The sequence below is a fragment of the Terrapene carolina genome, unplaced genomic scaffold (genome assembly GCF_002925995.2).
Source record: "Terrapene carolina triunguis isolate 2854851 unplaced genomic scaffold, T_m_triunguis-2.0 Scaffold193, whole genome shotgun sequence".
Taxonomy (NCBI): Eukaryota; Metazoa; Chordata; order Testudines; family Emydidae; genus Terrapene; species Terrapene triunguis.
Genome location: NW_020664544.1, coordinates 2129979 through 2151624, shown reverse-complemented (window position 1 = coordinate 2151624; position 21646 = coordinate 2129979). Strand labels below are relative to the sequence as shown.

Genomic DNA, 21646 nt, shown 5'->3' with positions numbered 1-21646 from the left:
TGTAGGTGCTTCCCAGTGTGACTGAGGGTTACAGAATTGAGCCCAGTATTGTTAGCTTTAATGAGCACTCCTGCAAACTGTTACATTTTGTTCAGTCTCAAGCACAATTCCCCAACCGTCACCTCCACCATCAATAAATCCTATAAAGTTCTTCACTCAGCCATTCCCAAGTATTTCCTAGCAATCCGCTGAGTGACAAAACATCCCCGAAGATTCTTTATGCTGCATTTGGGAAACCTATCCCTCTTGCTCTCTTCCTTCGTTCAACCTCAGAACAACGCCATCTTCTGGCTGCCCATGGGTGACTCTTGGTACATCCCACCAAGGGTTTGAGAGGGCCCCTGCCTCAGGCCTTTAGAATGACAGAGACAAGATTCCATTTTGCATGAATGAGAAGAAAAGGTTTATTAGACATTTGCAGACTTCAGTGCGGCACTCAAAGACAGGTGAAGGAGAATGCAAGACACTGAGAAGGGAAAGAATGCACAAACTGAGCTGAGTATTCTCCATGGCCCAGTCAGATACAGCGACTGGATCATTCAGTGAATTGTTTCTGAGCAGCTCAAGCCTTGGGACTGGAATCCATAGAGTGCTCTGTACTGTTAGCGGGTGGAAAGTTGCATCTGCTCACGGGAAGAGACCACCTTTCCATCTTGGACCTCCTCAACAATCGTGCGGACTTGACGAGTGGATGAGATTACTTCAAAGAAGAAGAGAGAAAAACAGTTATTTGGAGCATAGAGAAGATACTATGTATATTCCCTAGGCATCTTGAATATACTGTTTCAAACAATCCTTCATTGGCTGAGGGGAGAAAGAAAAAATGTGATTCCAACAGTTAACTTGTATAAATCACCTAAACAAGTCAAGAGAAAGCAAAATCTCAGCCTGGATTCATAGATCAGGAGGTAGCCGTGTTAGTCTGTATCTACAAAAACATCAAGGAGTCTGGTGGCACCTTAAAGACTAACAGATTTATTTGGGCATAAGCTTTCGTGAGTAAAAACCTCACTTTTTCGGATGCATAGAGTGAAAGTTACAGATGCAGGCATTATATACTGACACATGGAGAGCAGGGAGTTACTTCGCAAGTGGAGAACCAGTGTTGACAGGGCCAATTCAATCAGGGTGGATGTAGTCCACTCCCAATAACAGATGAGGAGGTGTCAATTCCAGGAGAGGAAAAACTGCTTTTGTAATGAGCCAGCCACTCCCAGTCCCTATTCAAGCCCAGATTAATGGTGTTGAATTTGCAAATGAATTGTAGTTCTGCTGTTTCTGGATTCATAGAAAAGTTCACCACGATTTGTAGACCTTTAAACTGAAGACTGAGCTATTTGCATATAATTTTGAACTCATATTTGAGCCAGTACCTCCATCTCCAGATACCAGTGATGGATTTTCACACTTGATCCCAACTAAACAAAATTAGGTGACCATTTGAAGGTTTAGGTATTATTTGATTTTTCAGATTTCTCCAAACACAGAATTCAAAATAATTTAAGACAAGATTGAACTCACGCAAACATAATCTGCTGCTCCCGTGCCAACCTCCCTTTTCTCCATGAACCCAAAGCAATGGGTTTCATACAGCTCTACCTGACAACTCGGTTAGAAGGTCCCTTTACCCCATGTCTTTTCTGCTTCTAAGGGCAATGGTCATTTGGGGATTTTCTATTCCTGTCCCCTCCACCCGTTCTCCACAGACAATACTTTGTTAGTAATCAGATTGCACAATTTGTTAACTGATTATCTTGTACTCTGCAAAGCCACTTGTTACAGATGTGACCGAGTTACACTTCAGATAAGGTACATCCTTACCATCTCTCCCAGACTGCGAGGACAGCGCTGCCGAGTACTGGGAAGCAATGCTACAAGGGGAAAAATAATAAGGGCAAATTAGAAACATGAACACGTCTTCGGGATCCCACAGTCTGTATTCAGTGGTGGAGGAGAGGCAGCAAGGTCACAGATGATAAAAAATCACAGACCCCCCAAAATGGGAATTAATTATTTAGAACGACACCTGACAATATTTGTTCTGACTTGACCTTGCTTTTCACTTTCTGCAACAACCTGAGTCTCCCTGAAATTGTCCAGTATTATAACACTAGGAGAAAACCCTTTCAAAAAGCTCAAAGCGTCTCACATCGCTTTACAGATCTGTCAAATAACTCTGTCAGCCCTCCTATGAGGCACAATAATAATGTTATTTATACCCTTTTACAGATGGGAAAGCTAAGGGCTAGAGAAATCAATTAACTATTAAGCTTGCTCAATGAGTTGGCACTAGAGCCCAGAAAAGAAACCAGTTCTTCTAATTCCCAGCCCCGTGCTCTAACCACAGTACTGCAAAGGGAGCACTCCAGAGTTCAGAGAATGAATACCTCCCAGGACAGGGTTCTCACTGAGGATAGTAACAGGGGATAAGCCATTGAGCCATCACTTATTGGCCTTCATATCAATGAATCTTGACTATTTATTTCAAAATGAGCCTCTAGGGACACAGGTTATTCAGCTGTTTAGCTGTGTCATTATTAGCCGGCCCCGCCCCATGGCACTCTATCTAATCGACTCCCTTTACGTACTGGCTATCCTCGCCCTCCAGCAGGCGGCGGTACGTGGCAATCTCTTGCTCCAGGCGTGTCTTGACATCCACGAGAATCTTGTACTCGTGGTTCTGGCGCTCCATGTCGCATCGGAGCTCAGCCAGCTGCTCCTCCACGCTAGTGATCAGGCCCTGGAGCTGTGCCAACTGGGAGCCATAGCGGGCTTCTGTCTCCGCCAAGGAGCCTTCCAGAGCGGCTTTCTGGGAATGCAGAGTAGAGGGGAAAGAATTCAGTGAGGGGGTCACTCATCTCTGTGCCTCCCCATGTGTGTGTCTCCCTGGGAAGCCAGTGGCACGTACCATGCTGAGCTGGGACTGCAGCTCTATCTCCAGGCCCTGGACGGTGCGTCTTAGTTCCGTGATCTCCGACTTGCCGCTCTGCAACTGTTCCGTGTTCATGGCTACTTCTCGGTTCAGCTCTTCTGTCTGCAACAAGGGAAAACAATCTAGTTACTGCACGAATGATGTGTGTAAAGCTTTGCCCCCACCCATAAGTGTCAGGAAAGTGCTTCTCTTCATTCAGGCATTGTGTACCTTGGTGAAGAACCACTGCTCGGCCTCTTTACGGTTCTTGTCTGCCAAGCTCTCATACTGCTCTCTCATGTCAGCCAGGATCTTGGTCAGGTCAACCCCAGGAGCGGCGTCCATCTCCACAGTGATCTCTCCACCCAGCTGGCTCCGTAGTATATTCATTTCCTGTGACAAGAGAGACATGCTATGTTCATCTGCATCTTAACTATACAGACCCACTGCAGTGCATCTGAGGAGGTTTTTCCCACTTGCATCCTGCATAGAGACCTAAAAAAACTCCTGTGCGGGTTTCAATTGTTTCTGTTTGGCTAATAAAATCCCAAGCATCAGGTGGCTTCTCAACCTAGCAGCCAACGTAAGGTTCTGTTCCTATAGCCAATGACTTGGCTCCAGTAGAAACTACCTGAATTGTAAGCGGTGGATATAACTTACCTGGTACCTACAGAATAGATGTTCAGAGTCTATTATTCTTTACCTGCTCATATCCCTTCCCAACAACTGCAAATCTCGGAACTGTTCCTACTGATTGGCCTGTGCAGATTCCATTGTGCATTAGCTACAATTTATAAGTCCCTCTTTGGTGCCTTGTTTCGTCCTCACCTCCTCATGGTTTTTCTTGAGATAAGCCAGCTCCTCCTTCAGGTTTTCAATCTGCATCTCCAGGTCAGCTCTGGCCAGCGTCAGCTCATCCAGGACTCTCCGCAGGCCGTTGATGTCCGCCTCCACACTCAGGCGCAGGGTCAGCTCCGTCTCAAACCTTGAAGTGTAAAAAAGGTCAAAAACTCAGGCACGTCCAGCTGATACCGATTTTTCACTCCCTTTTCCTCCCCAAGTTTCATGTATTTTTGCATGGCATTTTTGCTACCAGAGTTTCCTTCAGTGTTTCAAAAGTTTCTTCCGAATTCATGGAAGCTAAAAGGAAGGTCTCACTTGACACAGGCTCCCCCATTCCCTTTTCCAGTCACCACCTAACATAGGAACATGGGAAGCATCTTCAAATGCAATAAACAACAGAGATCCTCAAGCAGGATGGCTTTTTTACGCATTTCCCTTCTCATCAGAGCTCCAAGGAGCCCTGGACTTACTTGGTTCTGAAGTCATCAGCTGCCAGCCTGGCATTGTCAATCTGTAAGACAATGTTGGCATTGTCGATAGTGGCAGCAAGGATCTGGGGAAGAGAAAAGAGGGGATAAGAGGGAGTGAAAAAGAAGTTTCAAAAATTGCATATTGCTGATTAATGGAGGGATGCAAACAGAAATTAATGCTTAGGAGAAGGGCCAGGAGCAGCACTGGCCTTCTGCTCCTATATGGTAGAATTTGCATAACTGTACCGTGGAGATATGAGACAAGCTGGTATGGACCAAATTCTCATTTGCACTTAGGGCCCTTTGCACTGCTCTAGTCATGTAAACAGGCCCCAGAGTGTGTGCAAATATAATTTACGTGGCCAGCATGGTATAAAATGAGAATCAGGCACCCTATATCTGTCTCTCGAGATACTTATTTTGTACATATCTCTGTATCATCTGCGTGCCTATAACACTCTGGGTATTCATTTTGGGAACTGTGCTCATTTGGAAGAAAGGTAGTGAGCAAACCATATCTCATCCCATATAATTCCTCCTTCAACTTCAAATATTTTAGCTGGATTTTTAAAAGAGCTGGATAATTTAAAGAGTAATCATGTTTGCAGCTACATGCTAAGGTAAGGGTGTTCAGATCTCATGCTTCAGGACATATGACAGTAACTTACAGAGGTCAGGAAAGATTTTCCTCCTCACCTACAGCGTTGTGTGTATTACGGAGGGGGCAGGCTTGCCTTCCTCTGAATCATCACATATTGGTCATACAGGAAGCAGCATAAGAGACTCGACTGACCACCGGTCAGATCTAATATGATAAAGCCTGTATAAAATGGTTAGGCTGTTGGTGTGCAGTGAGGCCACTGCACGTCATGCTGACCAATATTGTCTCATTGTTTCCTTGTAATCCCCCATTGGTCTGTCTGTATCCACCTGTTATCTCTTGTCTTATACTTAGATTGTATCTCTCTGGGGCAGGAACTCTCTTTACGTTCTGTGTTTGTACAGCGCCTATGTACAATTGGGTGCTGGTCAATGGCTGAGCAGGGAGTCGAACCATTACAATTTGGGTGCAGTTCCAGTTCAGGTTCATCAGTACTTCCTAATTGTTCGGTTCTGACACTAACTTCAAGTGATGGATCAATGACCAATTCAACCACTTAAACAGTATGAACCAGTTCAAATACATTGCCAGCAGATTAATGTCTCACACTCTTATGCTTGCACTGTAACTCCTAGCAAAAGAGTACAATGATACATATTTCTTTCACTGTAAAAAAATATTTTTAAACAAATAATTTGCACACCGTAGTACAACATCCTCCAGAACTCTGTCCGTCATATTTGATCACTGAGGTGACAAAATGAAATTCAGCCCAGAAAATGCCCTTTCTACGCTGACTTCTGTAGCAGGAAGGAACATGCGCTCAGCAAGAAACTGGAGGGGACAGAGAGGGGAGGGAGGTGTTCTGGGAGTCGTAGTTGCCTTCCATGGACAGTCCTCTCCTTGGGCATACCAGACAGGAGAACTACCAGTCCCAGAATGCTTTTCTCCTGCCTCCCTCTAGTGTCATCTCCTCCAATGGCTTCCTGGGAAGTGTGGTCCCTGCCTCTCTCTCTCTAGGGTGGGAGCAGAGAGAGACCCTTCCTCAGCACTCCCAAAGACCATCTCTCAGCACCTCATCACTGAACCTGTTGTTTTAAACCAGTCACTGGTTTGGGGGTCAGTTCAGGTTCAATGCAACTGAGAGGTTTTCAGTTCTGATTCACTTCAAAAACCTCCGTGAAGCAGTTTTCAGGCTGGGCGTGGGTTTGACTCTCTGTGGCCAAGGCTCCTAGGCACAATAGTAATACAAATAATAAGTAACAATAATCATTGATTCTCGTCTTGCTCCAGGACTTTTGTTGCTGTCAGTCACACTCTCATGCACAAGGAAGGGGCAGAAGCTGAGTGGAATTCTCTGAGCAGAAAATCTCACTGTGTCCGAGCTCCCTTTAGAACCTATCACGAAGCTCCAGGGAGAGGAAAACCAAACCTGGGACTCTAAGTAAAGTTAGCAAAGTGGAGCCAAAATGAAGAAAAGAAAATATGGGAGTTTTATTAGCTCGAAGTCTGATTCACCTGCCTCACTGAGAGTCTCACTTTCTGCACACCTGATATTTTGCTAACATTCACTGCTGATGCTTTGTAAGGAGAAGATAGTGACAGCAAGATAAATGTTGCATTTGTGACTGCATCCTTACTCAGGAGACACTCCCCATGACCCCCAATGACTCTACGTTCAATGAGTTTTGTCTGGGTAAGGACTGAGTAAGGATGTCACAACCTAACCTACTGAAAGGAACGTAAAATAAAATGAAAGCAGACGACACAAGTAACCAGTGAGTGGCGTGAACGTTGGTGCTGCAGTGAGGCCATCCCTCGGGCCTTTTCATGAGACCTTACTGTGCAAATGCTGAGACACAAAAATGAATTAGAATGAAGACGACAGGACTGGTTCCGCTCTCAGTGACTTGAGTGAAGTTACAACTGACCTACACTGGTGTAAGAGAGAAGAGAATCAGGCCCAAATTGTTCTGAATCCTCCTAGTTTTGAGCATATGGAAATGTTAGGTCTTGTGTCAGCCATTCCGGAATTGCAAAGGTCCCACATCCTTGTTATCATTTGATTTGGTCTCTTTTTTAACCTCTACATTCAGCCTAGTAACAGGCTAGAAGTGGTTATTATAACCATTATGACTATCTTAGCATCCGTGTGTTCACAAAGTGAATGGTGCCAAACAGATAACACGTCCCTGCCCTGAGAGCTCACAGCCTTCTGATGAGCTAAACATCTGGCAGAAGAAGCACATATTTGGAGCGTAAGTAATATCTGGTACTTAGCCATTTGTGTATAATCCTGCCAGCCGTACTGCTGCTGCAACCCGCTTCTTTCTAATGTTGCTGCAGCACCCAAGACAGAACAGCTAATCAACATGAACCAGGAGGCTTCGGCTGCTCCTTTCCTGCCCCGAAGTCTGTTTCCCTATTAGAAATCATTTAACAGGAAATGCAGTTTTGCTCCTTCTGAAGGAATATCATTAAATCACGGGTGAGTGTAAGGGCATGTCTTCACTAGCAACGTGAAAGCACTGCTGCAGCACCAGCACTGGGAAAGAGCTCTCCCAGCACTATAAAAAACCACCTCCACGAGGGGGACAGCTCCCAGCGCTGGTGCACTGTCTACACTGGCACTTTACAGCACTGAAACTTGCAGTGCTCAGGGGGGTGTTTTTTCACCCCCCTGAGTGAGAAAGTTGCAGCGCTATAAAGTGCCAGTGTAGACAAGCCCTAAATTGCTAAATCTCCTTCATTTGTGTCTGGGCACAGGATTGCTATGAAGCCCTTTCTATACCTGTTGCCTGTAATCAATTAATCCCTCGGTAATCAGTTTTTAGACACAAGGCAAGCTGTAATAAAGAAAATCAGACAAGAGACATCAGACTTTTTTAACAATAGTGTCATACCTTGCTCCTCAAGTCTTCAATTGTCCTGTAATATGGGCTGTAGTCACGGTCAGGCCCGGGTCCCTGCTTCTTATACCACTCCTTGATCTTAATCTCCAGATCGGAATTGGCCTCCTCCAGAGCACGCACCTTGTCCAGGTAGGTAGCCAGGCGGTCGTTTAGGTTCTGCATAGTTTCCTTCTCACCCGCAGGGAGAATGCCATCACCACCGCCAAAGCCACCTCCAAAGCCACCCCCATAGCCACCTCCAAAGCCACCTCCAAGGCCACCACCAAGGCCACCCGCATAGCCACCTCCAAAGCCACCTCCAAGGCCACCCCCATAGCCACCTCCAAAGCTACTATTGTAGCTTCCCCCATAGCCACCACCCAGGCTACTTCCTACTCCAGAGACATACCTAGAAGAGGAGACAGAAAAGCCACCAGATCCCCCATGGATACTTGGGGCTCTGTAGGGACCTCCAAGATGCACTGAGGAAACCCGTGTGGAGCCACCTCCTAATCCACCTAATCCACCTAACCCCTTTAGGGATGTAGACGAGGAATATTGCCTGACACTGGTGGTCATGGTGAAAGGTAGTTGAGGATCTAAAGCCCAAGAGAGTCACCCAGCTCAGCTATGAAAGAAGGAGAGTGCTGCTAACTTCCCTGACTCTGAGCTCCTTTTATACCCACAACGGGGCGTTGCCACTGCAAGGTCCTTTTTTCTCTCTTACATTCTCCAGGGTTTTCATCACCCTTAAAGTCTGAGCCAACTTCCAGAATCATCAGTTTTCTCCTTGATGTGTTTATGCTTTTGTCACATTCCACTAGAAACACTTTACTTCACCAAGAGTGTTTCTGTGTTTCTTCTTGTTTCTAAATGTACAGTCAGGTGTGATTCAAAGTGGGAGGCTCATTGCTCCAGGCTACATTTTTACAGCTGTTGAATGAGAGACAGAGCTATTCAGACTCCTCCAGCGCATTTCTGTGAAGTAAATCTCTCTTTCTTGGGTTTTACAGAGTACCATTCCCAGTAATTACTGGGTGCTTAGTAAATCTCTTGTGATAGTTGCTGTTTTAAGGAAGAACCTTAAATAAAACCTTAAACGCAGCATTTCTCAAATGCGGCCACCGTGGCCACCAGGGGCTTTTCTTGCGGCCACAGCCTCCTGGGTGGTGATTTGGGGGACGGGGGACAAAGCAGCGGCCCCTCCTCTGGGGCTGCCAGGAGGGGTTGGACCTTGCCCCCCTTTGGAGCCACAAACACCGGGGGAGCAGACAGCTGGTGTGAGTTCCCCACCTTCCCGGGGCAGTGGGGCTCAGGCTTCTGGCTTCAGCCCTGGTGTGACAAGTGACAGGCTCCGGCCGCGTGGCAGCAGGCTTCTGCCATGGGCTCTGACCGCAAGGCTTTGGGCCCGGGCTTTGGCTACTCAGGAGTGAGCTCCATCCCTTGGCTGCAAGACTCCATTCCCAGTCTCACCACCCCACACATCGCCCCCACTGCCTCCCTACCCACCTCCCCATCCAAGTCTTAATTTGGTCCCCGACTTGCCAAGGCTGAGTAGGTCTGCTGTGAAAAGTGATATTTGTATATTTGTTAATATCACCTCTCACTGCCTCTCAGCTAGCTAACAGTCTGCTGCTATGAAAAGTGATATTAACAAACATACAAAGATCACTTTTCATAGAAGCAGACTTACTGGCTAGCAAGTCTAAAAAATGCAGCCAAAAAAGCAAAAGAAACAACAACAGAAGACAAGAACATGCAAAGCACCTTATTTGTGTTTCTGTTCCATTTAGGTCCAGTAAAGAATAGAGACAACTGTACATTATTTTTATTATTGAGTCTGCAAAAAAAGAAAACCCTACATAAATAAATTATTATGATTTGGACATATACATGTGCATATTTATTTGTTTTTCCTAAAGTTCATTAAGTATTTTAGGAAAAATTGTGTGAGTGGCCACCAGCAAGAGTTGGTGGTCACACTCTGAGGCCACCAAAAAAAATGTTGTGAGAACCCCTGCTCTAACGTGTGTCTTTAATTTTGTGAGTATGGTGTTGGTGATAGATGTGTGGCGGACAGCTCTGAACCCAAGTCTTCTGTGTATCCACAGAACAGACAAAATTGTCAGCAAACGTGCAGGATTCCTCCATAACGCTCCCCGTCAATGTACCTTCACCTCATCCTGGAAGATCTCCTATAGAGGTAAGAGGGGACTTCAGCCCCCTGGCCAATTCAATACTTGACCTCTCTGCTGAGGTAGCCATTAAGAGGCCCAATTAGTGTTGGATGCGGTCATTGATTTTGTGATGTCAACATCTGCCATTAAGAACTAGATTGCGATCCCCCAAGTTATTTTTAAAAATCCAGGGCATGGCTATTAGATGGAAGAACTTTAGAAATTATGGAGCTCTCTAAGAAAGAGGACAGTTCAGTGTAAAGAAAGACCCAAGAAAACAGTCTGAATGGCCTGGGGACTGGTTATTGGCTTTAAGAATTGGGGATTAAGACGAATGCTCAGCAGAACAACACAGTTCTATATAATTAATCTAATGAACAAGTTAATCAGATGTTATCAGAGATTTTCCTTGTGGCTCCCTGCCCTGAGAGCACGCTTTGAGTGATGTACATACCCAACGTAAACCAAACTGCTCAAGAGATGCTAACTGCCCTATGAAGAGCCAAGGGGCTCAGAAAATTATAGGGTTGAATAAGGTCAAGCTCTGCTATCTCAATTCTCAATACTAAACTCCCTACCAGACTGAAAACCCGCGGGCACAGATCTAAGTGGCACTATTTAATAATGTTCCAGGGTGTGGAGGAAAGCATATTTCTTCACATGTTGTACCATGTCAACCACTTTACTGTCTTCCTAGACAGGCCCTAACAATCCCCTTCCCCAAAGCTAGAAATTATGTTCCTTAGATCAGCTTCCACGAAAGGGGAAAGAGACTCTGTCCCACAAGCAACAGATGCATATTTCTGAGCAGGCTTTGATTGCTCAGCTCCGTCCCACTCGGGCTGGAGCATTTTACAGGAAAGGGGATGGAACGGATGAGTGAGAATAGGGGTGGGATGTGTCTTTGGGATATTTACTACTATTACATTACAGCTAATTCTAGATATATCAGAGAAAATGATGGCACAAAAGCTTTCCTGTGTTTATAATTTACTGAAGCAGCTTTGTACAAGCATCGGGTGAGATAGGAGGAAGTGAACCTGACGTTTCAAGAAATCCCTTCTGGCCATAAAATCTATGACATCTATGGATGGTCACATCCACAGGTACAACATGGGCGCAAAGTGGGTGTCAGATCCTACCCTTGCATCGCGGTGGCAGTTTACACTCACTTTGCCCAGGTATAAATGACAACACAAGATGTGAGGCAAGGCCTGTAATTTTGAGGTCCAGATTTTCTCCCCCACTTGATGCCAGAACCATGAAAAGAAAAAAAGAACCAGAAACTTCCTGCATCATCCCAGCTGAATGTAGTGACAACACAGAAAATGTGCAAGGTAAACCATCCAGAATGGCATAAGACCTAAATGACCATAAGGCCTGATTTGCTTGGCAGCTGCAGAGTGCAAGGATCACATACGAGCCAATCCTTCTAACCTTGTCACTGAAATTTATAGTAATTCTCCAGTCTGTACTTTAGCTAAGGAACACACATCCAAAGAATATCAGAAACCTAGTTGAGGAAACGGTTAATTGTGTTATTAAACCATTGTGTGTTATTAAACCAATGTGTGTTATTATAACCTCTCTCTTTCATGCACGGATGCTCCTGGGGTAGGCGAGTCTGCTGCTAGAACAGAGCCATTGTGGCTGGATGCTTTGCCAGTTCCCCTGCAGCACAGGTGTAGGGGCAGGCAGGGACCATGGTTCCCCCATCTGGATATCCCCAGCTCACACATTTCCTTTTGGAATACTATTACCTGTGCTGCAGCTGTGGCCAGTGTACAAGCAACCTGAGGAAGAGGAACCCATAACCATCTCACTCATGGCCCAGTAGACACACCAGAGAATCTGAACCTGAACTTCTCTAGTTACGTTTGAAATCATTTTAATTCTTTCTTCTAGTTCAGAGGTGGGCAAACTACAGCCCGCGGACCACACCCGGCCCACAGGACCGTTCTGTCTGGTCCCTGAGCTCCCGGCCGGGGAGCCTAGTCCCCGGCCCCTCCCCCGCTGTCCCCCGTCCCCCACAGCCGGGCCGCTGGGCAGCATGGGGAGCACAGCTGGCTCTGGCCGGGTGTCATGGCCGTGAGCTCCTGCTGCTGGTAAGGGGACGGGGAGGGGGGGGGGGTTGGGTAAGGGAGTGGGCGGTCCTGGGGGGCAGTCAGGGAGGAGGGGGCGGTTGGATGGGGCAGAGATTCTGGGCGGGGCGGTCGGGGATAGGGAACAGGGAGGGTTGGGAGTGGGAGTCCTGGGGGGCCTGTCAGGGGGCGGGTATGTGGATAGGGGTTGGGAGGGCAGTCAGGGGACAGGGAGCGGGGGGGTGGATAAGGGGGTGGGATCCCGGGGGGGTAGTTAGGGGCGGGGGGTCCCAGGAGGGGGTGGTCAGGGGACGAGGAGCAGAGGGCAGTAGGCTAGGGGGTGGGAGTCCTGGGGGGCCTGTCAGGGGGCGGGGATGTGGATAGGGGTTGGGAGGGCAGTCAGGGGACAGGGAGCAGGGGGGATGGATAGGGGGCAGGGGTCCCGGGAGGGGGCGGTCAGGGGACAAGGAGCAGGGGGGGTTGGATGGGTTGGGGATTCTGAGGGGGGCAGTCAGGGGCGGGAAGTGGGAGGGGGCAGATAGGGGGTGGGGGCCAGGCTGTCTGGGAAGGCACAGCCTTCCCTACCTGGCCCTCTATACAGTTGTGCAACCCCGATGTAGCCCTCGGGCCAAAAAGTTTGCCCACCCCTGTTCTAGTTCTTTAATTGTTTGATTTGTTCTTTCAACAAAAGTCTTATAGCATAGTAGGTGTACCTGGCATTTACAAGAGAAAAATACAAAGGCAAGTTTCCTGCCTTCAGTTGAAGAACTGAGCAGACAGGACTCCAAAGACACATCTTTTAGAAGAGGAATCGTGTCCATTGATTTTCCTCCTGTAAAATGCCAGGCACATCAATGATGCTATATAAATGCACAACTGCGTTCAGTAAGAGGATGCTAATCTTACAGAGTAATTTTGCTGATCATAACCCTACATTCATGGCTCATGATTATAATGTACCTGAATAGAGTCTGAGTGGAATGATGATGGGGTCATGTAAGTTCTGGGATTCTGAACCAGAGAGAGAACAGAAAGGCTCCTTTCCCCCTTTTCAGGGAGAACCAGAGCTCTCTCTAGCTATACCAGGGCTTAGCCAGGTAAAACCAGGGCAAGGTCCCTAAAAACAGGGGCTTAAAATAGGAGGACCAGATTCTGCCAGCTTCACACATGTTCAGTAATATCTTATTCAGAATCATCCTGTTGATGTCCAACAGCACTACATATGGAGCCAGGTACTACTTAAAGGGAGGACGGGTGGCAGAACCTAGCCATGACTGAGGGAAGACATACACTGCAATCAGGTTGTGTCATTGCAGCACATGTAGACACACCTGAGCTAGCTTTAACCTCGCTAGCTCCAGCAGTGACGTACCAATGGCAGTGATGTACCGTTGGCAGCTTGGACCAGCCTGCCTGAGGCCCTGGGTAATTACTTGGGTGGCTGCTCACGGAGCAGTCCGTGCTGCTGTGGCTTCACGGCTATGAGGGCATGAGCTAGCTCAGTTAAAGAGCTCAGGTATGTCTACATGTGCCGCAGTTACACCCCTGATTGCAGTGCAGACGTACCCTGATAGCTGAAATTGTCTTCCGGGAACTGCCAGTCAAGATGGAGGGTATCAGTGTCCCACTGCATCAGGAATGGGCAGTAATGACAAATTGGCACAGGGGATCAAACCCCAAACACAGCATGTAATAACCTTATCCTGAGCAGGTCACGCACCCCCTGACAGCTATCTGAGGGCTCTGCCTTTTTCTGACCCTTTAGAAAGACCGGGACAGTTGCCAAGAAAGTCACACTGAATAAAACTGCAGTTGTATTACCGATGAAAGGGTCAGCCAAAAGTACCGTTAACACATCTGCCGCACAAGTTAATTTTACCACCAAGCGTTGTGACCTATGTAACACAGCCAGCGCTGATAGAGGAGTGTGGCTGACAGTTGGCAGGGGGCTGGTATGATGGTGTCTGTGATTCATTTTCTTTCACTGTGCACCATGCACCTTGGCTCAGGCTCAATGAGCTGATGAAGCCCCATCTCTTACCCTCCTCTGTGGAATAGCCATTTGTGTCCCTGAGCAGGACTGTGAAACAACCAAGTCTCTCTCAGGTTTCCCATTTTGAGACCATTGCAACTTAGGGCAGAATATCTGACACTGATTATACAGTTTAGTTGCAGAATTTTAGCCAGGTTGGATGTGATCTATAAAGCCACTAGTTCTTTGCCTTAATATTTAGTTCTGGTGTATTAATTCAGATCACTCAGTGATCTAGCATACAATGCCTTTTAGAGACCATCTGAACAATTCCTTCTTCTAGCTGCCCACGAGTGCTGATGGAAGCTCTAGCAAACAGCACCAATCTCCCCCTAGAGAGCCTGTGTCGTCAGCCCCATAGAACAACCGAGACAAGACTCTAGTTTGCATGAATGAGAAGATAAGCTTTATTTGACATTTATGGGAAGAGCACAGGATAGCACTCAGACAAGGGTGAGGGAGACAGAGGCAGAATGAAAAGGGAAGGAACACACTAATGGAGCCCAGACCTACACAGCCTTGGTGACAGTATTACACATCAACAGCACATGGACTGGAGTCTTCTTTCCTTTTCTATTGATGCATCCAAGGTGCTCAGGACTGGGGCCTGTGGAGTGGTGTGTAGTCTTAGCGGGGGGAATGATGGACCTGCTCGCGGGAAGAAATCACCTTTCCATCTTGGACTTCCTCAACGATTGTACGGACTTGTCGGGTGGTCGTGGACACTACAAGGGAGAAGGAGATAGAAGAAACTATCATCTGTCCTAAGGATCTGATCATCCTTTGGAATTTTTATCCTAGCTAGTGTATCTTCAGAACTGAGTGTCATAAATGCATATCCTATATTCCATTTTACACAAATACGTGACTTAATAATATCTTCAATATTTCAAAGGAATCATTCCAGTTTTGCACCCACTAATGAATGAGAGCCTATGGAAAGAAGCTTGCTAAGGATGTGATGCAGAAATGTGTGCTCATTACTTCAGATAAGACAAATTCTTACCTTCTTTTGCTGAAGCGTACTGGGAGGCAATGCTACAAGAGGAGAAAAAAGAGAGAAAATTAGAAATATAGACACCAGAGGAGAGGGCGCAGTGAGAGAACAAAGGTGCAGGCCTCTTATGGGGAGAAATAATTATTTTGACACAAGTCTGATGAATTTCATTATTATGTCAATTTGCAGGTCCCCAATGTCCTCTCCTTGAAATTGTCTAGAGTTAAGATTTGAGCAGAACATTTGATCTTGGAAGGATTTTCAAGGAGTGAAGGGATTTAGACACATTATATTAGCCTCTCAACCCTCCTGTGAGGTTCGTTAGTGTTATTAGCTACTTTCCCAGGGTTATGCAATCGCTGAAGAAGCCAGGAATAGACCCCCCACAAAGCCCTGAAAGCTAGAGTTTTCACATAGCTACTAGATAATGCTGCCTCTCCAAGATGGAAATGTTATGTTACACTCCATAATTCAGACAATAAATACCTCCCAGGACCGGGTTCTCACTGATGATGGTAATGGGATAAACCATTGAGCCATCACTTATTAGTCTTCTTCACAACTACCTAGGAATCTGGATTATTTATTTCAAAATGAGCCTTTAGAGACACAGGTTATTCAGCTGTTTAGCTGTGTCATTATTAGCCGGCCCTGCCCCACGGCACTCTATCTAATCGACTCCCTTTACGTACTGGCTATCCTCGCCCTCCAGCAGGCGGCGGTACGTGGCAATCTCTTGCTCCAGGCGTGTCTTGACGTCCACGAGAATCTTGTACTCATGGTTCTGGCGCTCCATGTCGCATCGGAGCTCAGCCAGCTGCTCCTCCACGCTAGTGATCAGGCCCTGGAGCTGTGCCAACTGGGAGCCATAGCGGGCTTCTGTCTCCGCCAAGGAGCCTTCCAGAGCGGCTTTCTGGGAATGCAGAGTAGAGGGGAAAGAATTCAGTGAGGGGGTCACTCATCTCTGTGCCTCCTCATGTGTGTGTCTCCTTGGGAAGCCAGTGGCACGTACCATGCTGAGCTGGGACTGCAGCTCTATCTCCAGGCCCTGGACGGTGCGTCTTAGTTCCGTGATCTCCGACTTGCCGCTCTGCAACTGTTCCGTGTTCATGGCTACTTCTCGGTTCAGCTGTTCTGTCTGCAACAAGGGAAAACAATCTAGTTACTGCACGAATGATGTGTGTAAAGCTTTGCCCCCACCCATAAGTGTCAGGAAAGTGCTTCTCTTCATTCAGGCATTGTGTACCTGGGTGAAGAACCACTGCTCGGCCTCTTTACGGTTCTTGTCTGCCAAGCTCTCATACTGCTCTCTCATGTCAGCCAGGATCTTGGTCAGGTCAACCCCAGGAGCGGCGTCCATCTCCACAGTGATATCTCCACCCAGCTGGCTCCGTAGTATATTCATTTCCTGTGACAAGAGAGACACGCTATGTTCATCTGCATGTTAACTATACAGACCCACTGCAGTGCATCTGAGGAGGTTTTCCCAATTTGCGACTTTTCAGACAAGAGACTATCTCCTAATGTGTGTTTGTTCAGCACCATGGGACTGTGACCCTAACTGTCAACAACAAGTAAAATAATAAAAATAATTTCCTAAGAAATCTCCATTTGGGGATTCAGTTGCCTCTGTCCAGAGACTAAATCCCAAACAACAGGTGGATCCACAGCCTGGGAAGCAAGTTTCTGTTGCTGTAGATACTGGCAAGACCCCAGTGGAAGCTCCTGAAATGATGAGTGGTGCATGAGTCTGACCTGGGGCCTACAGAGGACGTTGCTGTCCAGAATTAATTATTCCCCACTTCTTTATTCCCAGATGCCCTCCCAACTACCCTAATGCTTGGAAATAGCTCTGCTGATTGGCCTGATTTTCATTGTACCTTAGCTACAACTTATAAATCCCCTCCTTTGTGCTTGATTTTGTCCTCACCTCCTCATGATTCTTCTTGAGATAAGCCAGCTCCTCCTTCAGGTTTTCGATCTGCATCTCCAGGTCAGCTCTGGCCAGGGTCAGCTCGTCCAGGACTCTCCGCAGGCCATTGATGTCAGCCTCAACACTCATGCGCAGGGCCTGCTCTGTCTCAAACCTTCAAGCATAAAAAGGGTGCTCACTACTGAGTTGTCACCCCTTTTTTCTCCCCATGCTGCTGTCAACCTTTCAATGTCTTATAACTCTCTGTGCTGCGTGGGGGGTTGGGTGAATGAGGGACACAGGGAGTGAGATGCAGTGTCCAATGGATGGAACAGCGCTGGTTGGTCAAGTCTCTGCTAAGACCAGTAACTTTACTGGGCAGCTTTGGGGCATATTCTATATTGAGCTCCGAGGTGAGTGATTCTGTTTAGATGTGTAACTCGCCTCCCATTAAAATACTGGTAGCACCATTGCCCCAGGCCTATGTGCTCTGAGTGATATGTAAATTAGATCAAGTCCTACATGCAAACTAAATAAAATAAGATAGGTTCTACTGGAAGCAAGACATTGCCCAAGTTTTTAGTCCCTATTTGCTTTGCAAAATGCACATTTATTTGAAATGCCTTGTTTGCCAGTGATTTGTCAGTTGTCTCATTGGAAATGAATAGGAAGCTCCCTCTTAGAGAGGAACTCTCCCTCTTTTCCAGTCTTGATGCATGTGAGGAAGCTTGTTGTGCACAAAAGGATTCCCATATGGATCTCACTCCCAGGGGGAGCAGCACTTACTTGGTTCTGAAGTCATCGGCCGTCAGCCTAGCGTTGTCGATCTGCAAGAGGAGGCTGGCATTGTCGACAGTGGCAGCAAGGATCTGGGGGAAAGAGAGCGAAAGAGCAAGTGGGAAAGAAGCCTCAAAAGCTCCTCATGTTGTTGGCTGATTGTGGGATCCAAGCAGGGGTGAATGTTAGGGACAGGCCAGGAACAGCAGAGGGATTTACCGAATGGAGAAATGCAACAGTGCTGAGTTAGACTGGGCAGTGTCTGACTGCACTGCGGCCTCCCTTTCCTGCTTATCCATCAGGATGAATTGCAAAAGGCAGCATGATAATATCTGAGTAAGTGCAAGGCCTGATAAGGGCACTCAATCTCATGCTTCAGGGCATTTGCTGATCCCACGTGGTTCCAGAAAGAACCAACCTTCTTTCCCCACCCCATCCCCACCACCATGTACTGCTGTGTGCAATTGTCATAGCAGGAATATTGGAGGGAGAGGGGAGACTAGCCATCCTCGGAACCATCAGGTATTGGTGACTGCCACAGGCAGTGCGGGTGGCCCCATAGTGTGCTCTTGTATGGCAAAGCCTGTGTCCATTTGTTCTGGAATGGAGCTCATTCACACTAACTCACTCTATGACGAGGATCCTTGCAGAAGCTGAACAAAGTGTAGTGAGCAGGTGCTCTTTATATCGGATTTTTGTGATACATTCTCAGATACAGATAATCCACCCCCAGGCTCCCGAGAGGAGAACTCCAAGCCAGGCTTTGAGGAAGGAACATCAAAAATGGTGCCAGTGAGAGGAAGGGAAAATAATGTGTCTAGTTTGCTCCTGCCCCTGCCTCGCGGAGTCTTTCTGCTTCTGCTTTCCTCGGATTTCCCTTATGTTTACTAATGACGGTTTGTAAGCAATCAGTAATGACAGTAAGAGGGAAAATATCAACCCTGGGGCTTTCCTCTCAAGATGCGAAGCCAGGAAACCAAATCAGAATGGAGAGAAATTGCTCCACAGGCTTCTGGTTTTGAGATTGTAGGACAAGTCAGGCCTTGTATTGATCATTCCTGGAAGAAGGCTGTGGAATTTATCAGTCCTTCCACCTTTTCCTTTTTAACCCTCTGCACTCAGTTTAGTACTAATAGCTAAAGCAATTGACAGGAGTTTGCAAATTCTTTGATTCTGTGCATATACAATCATACTAAGTATATCCTGGTTTGCCTTACCTCTAGATTAGTTTGTTTATAGAGTATTCAAACTGTACCATATTATCAACATAGGCCAAGGTCGATAAGATGCTGCTGCTGCTTTACTGCCTCTTATGTCTGTTTCATACAATCAAATAATAAGAAATACACCTCTTGTTCTTTCTGGAGGAATGTAATTAAATAACTGAAGTTGATAAATTACTAAATCCCCTTCCCTGATATCTGGCACAGGGGAAAATTGGATTGCCTTTCATTTCCAGCTTTTAGTTACAGAATTATTCAGTGCCCCTGTGCCAGTTTAATGAAGGGTCTCAGACAAGAGACATCAGACCTTTTTAACAATAGTGTCATACCTTGCTCCTCAGGTCTTCAATTGTCCTGTAATATGGGCTGTAGTCACGGTCAGGCCCGGGTCCCTGCTTCTTATACCACTCCTTGATCTTAATCTCCAGATCGGAATTGGCCTCCTCCAGAGCACGCACCTTGTCCAGGTAGTTAGCCAGGCGGTCGTTCAGGTTCTGCATAGTTTCCTTCTCACCCGCAGGGAGAATGCCATCACCACCGCCAAAGCCACCTCCAAAGCCACCCCCATAGCCACCTCCAAAGCCACCTCCAAGGCCACAACCAAGGCCACCCCCATAGCCACCTCCAAGGCCACCCCCATAGCCACCTCCAAAGCTACTACTGTAGCTTCCCCCATAGCCACCACCCAGACTACTTCCTACTCCAGAGACATACTTAGAAGAGGAGACAGAAAAGCCACCAGATCCCCCATGGATACTTGGGGCTCTGTAGGGACCTCCAAGATGCACTGAGGAAACCCGTGTGGAGCCACCTCCTAATCCACCTAATCCACCTAACCCCTTTAGGGATGTAGACGAGGAATATTGCCTGACGCTGGTGGTCATGGTGAAAGGTAGTTGAGGATCTAAAGCCCAAGAGAGTCACCCAGCTCAGCTATGAAAGAAGGAGAGTGCTGCTAACTTCCCTGACTCTGAGCTCCTTTTATACCCACAACAGGGGGCGTTGCCACTGCAAGGTCCTTTTTTCTCTCTTACATTCCCCAGGGTTTTCATCACCCTTCAAGTCTGAGCCAACTTCCAGAGTCATCATTTTTCTCCTTGATGTGTTCATGCTTTTGTCACATTCCACTAGAAACACTTTACTTCACCAAGAGTGTTTCTGTGTTTCGTTTTTGTTCCCAAAGGAGGGGTGAGGTGTGATTCAGAATAGCAGGCTCATTGCTCAAGGCCACATTTTAACATACCTTACACTGTTACGCAGGAGACACAGAGACATTCGGACTCCACCCAGCAGTTTGCGAATCCATCTTAAATGAAATGAAAATATTTACAGAGCTGTTTGCGAAAGGTGCTGATGCGAGAGGCTTGTGGGGACAAATCCTTTAGACTGAATCCCAAGCCCACTGAAGTCATTGGAGTGCTTCCAACCAGGCCCTTTATCAGTGGAACAGGCAGCAGCAGTGAACACTTCTCTGAGCCCTGCAGGGCAAAAACACTGTTGCTCCACAGACTCTTCCCACTGGTCATTTCTATCTATGTATTGATGTTGGCTAGGATCATAGAGGGATTGGAAAAACATCTAAGAACGTCAGTCCATTGCCCTGCTAAGGCAGAATCTAGTCCCCTGTCAGAGAATGTACTGTATACAAATTGATATAACATTAGATTTTAGCTCCCCGGCCACATTGCATGCTGTTCCTTTGGGAGGTGTGTGACCAGTTTTTCTTTGTATTTCTGTATGAATTTGTATTTCAGCTCATTTGCAATCAGAAGAGAATATTGTCCAGGCCAATTTAGCAGGGGAACTGGAGGGTATTTCAGAGTGTGTGATGGGTTAAGGGCAGTGTTTGCGTTTGTACTGAGCACTGGACGCTAACCAGGAAGTGGGAAGCAGACAGTTTTGACAGAGCAGGGCAGGACTGAAAACCCAAAGGCTGATGAAGCAACAAAGCCATCTGAAAAGAGAGGAGCCGCTCCTGTAATATGTTATGAAGGGATTGAGAATAGTCAGTATAATAACGGGGTTGGGCAGCTATTGGGGTGAGGAAGCAGCCGGAAAACCAGGCCGGGATTAGCGGCACAGTTTCATTCTCTGCTAGGGTGACCAGACAGCAAGTGTGAAAAATCGGGACAGGGGGTGGGGGGTAATAGGCGCCTATAGAAGAAAAAGCCCCAAATATCGGGACTGTCCCTATAAATTTGGGACATCTGGTCACCCTATTCTCTGCTCTGGTTTTACATTGCCAGGAGCCAGCTATCACTTGCCGTGTGCAGAGGCAAATTGCAAGCCCAGCCCACTGGCCTGACGGTTCCAGAGGTAGCACTGGCAGATAATGTGAAATGATGCTTCTTTCTCTGGGAGATGCTTATGGGCAGAGCTATGTGTGGGGAGGGCTTGCAGGGTCACATTCCCCGCCCGATTTGCTGCTTGGCTTGTACTGAGCATGCGCACACAGACTGAGCGTGCTCAGTAACATTGCTGAAGCCGGCCGCCCTCACTTTGCTCCCCTACTCTCGGCGGGCATGGGTCGTCTCTGCTTGTGGGGTAGCAAAAGACAGTGACTTATGGGGATCTTTTTGGGATTCAGGAAGCAGTTTGTGGTGTGTCTCTTCCATTCGGACATCTTTCATTAAAGTGGGGTCTTGGTTGTCCTTGGCTGAGTCCTAGTCCAGTGCTCGGTCTGCTAGGCTGCACTGCCTCAGCATTGATGTGCAATAGATTTTCATTTCTG

General features: G+C 47.1%; 2 protein-coding genes across 3 annotated transcripts; both read right to left on the bottom strand.

Moving 5' to 3' along the window:
* Positions 1 to 548: 548 nt before the first annotated feature.
* On the bottom strand, positions 549 to 8295 carry LOC112102268 (keratin, type I cytoskeletal 14-like). Of its 2 annotated transcripts, none has more exons than XM_026654751.1 (8): positions 7729 to 8295; positions 4225 to 4307; positions 3740 to 3896; positions 3143 to 3304; positions 2909 to 3034; positions 2585 to 2809; positions 792 to 804; positions 549 to 700 (listed from the first exon to the last, which is right to left on the bottom strand). In XM_026654751.1, exons 1-8 carry the CDS (start codon positions 8293 to 8295, stop codon positions 603 to 605), a joined length of 1431 nt encoding a protein of 476 aa, XP_026510536.1. In that variant the 3' UTR covers positions 549 to 602. The 2 variants fall into 2 exon arrangements, with proteins under 2 accessions (XP_026510536.1, XP_026510535.1); XM_026654750.1 differs by lacking the exon at positions 792 to 804 and adding an exon at positions 1822 to 1871 and having other exon boundaries at positions 2589 to 2809.
* Positions 8296 to 14417: 6122 nt separating this feature from the next.
* On the bottom strand, positions 14418 to 19840 carry LOC112102269 (keratin, type I cytoskeletal 14-like). Its single transcript, XM_024193438.2, has 8 exons — positions 19245 to 19840; positions 17702 to 17784; positions 16934 to 17090; positions 16250 to 16411; positions 16016 to 16141; positions 15696 to 15916; positions 15013 to 15044; positions 14418 to 14731 (listed from the first exon to the last, which is right to left on the bottom strand). The coding sequence occupies exons 1-8, from the start codon at positions 19797 to 19799 to the stop codon at positions 14634 to 14636; spliced, it is 1434 nt and encodes a 477-aa protein (XP_024049206.2). The 5' UTR covers positions 19800 to 19840; the 3' UTR covers positions 14418 to 14633.
* Between the last annotated feature and the right edge of the window lie 1806 nt (positions 19841 to 21646).

Coding starts and splice junctions, on each gene's coding strand:
- LOC112102268 (XM_026654750.1), bottom strand. CDS start 8,295: ATGACCACCAGTGTCAGGCAATATTCCTCGTCTACATCCCTAAAGGGG. Junction 3,035..3,142: donor AGCAGTGGTTCTTCACCAAG/GTACACAATGCC, acceptor CCCTTGTTGCAG/ACAGAAGAGCTGAACCGAGA. Junction 701..1,821: donor CTCGCAGTCTGGGAGAGATG/GTAAGGATGTAC, acceptor TCTTCTTTGAAG/TAATCTCATCCACTCGTCAA.
- LOC112102269 (XM_024193438.2), bottom strand. CDS start 19,799: ATGACCACCAGCGTCAGGCAATATTCCTCGTCTACATCCCTAAAGGGG. Junction 17,785..19,244: donor TTGAAGACCTGAGGAGCAAG/GTATGACACTAT, acceptor TCTTTCCCCCAG/ATCCTTGCTGCCACTGTCGA. Junction 14,732..15,012: donor GTACGCTTCAGCAAAAGAAG/GTAAGAATTTGT, acceptor TCTCCCTTGTAG/TGTCCACGACCACCCGACAA.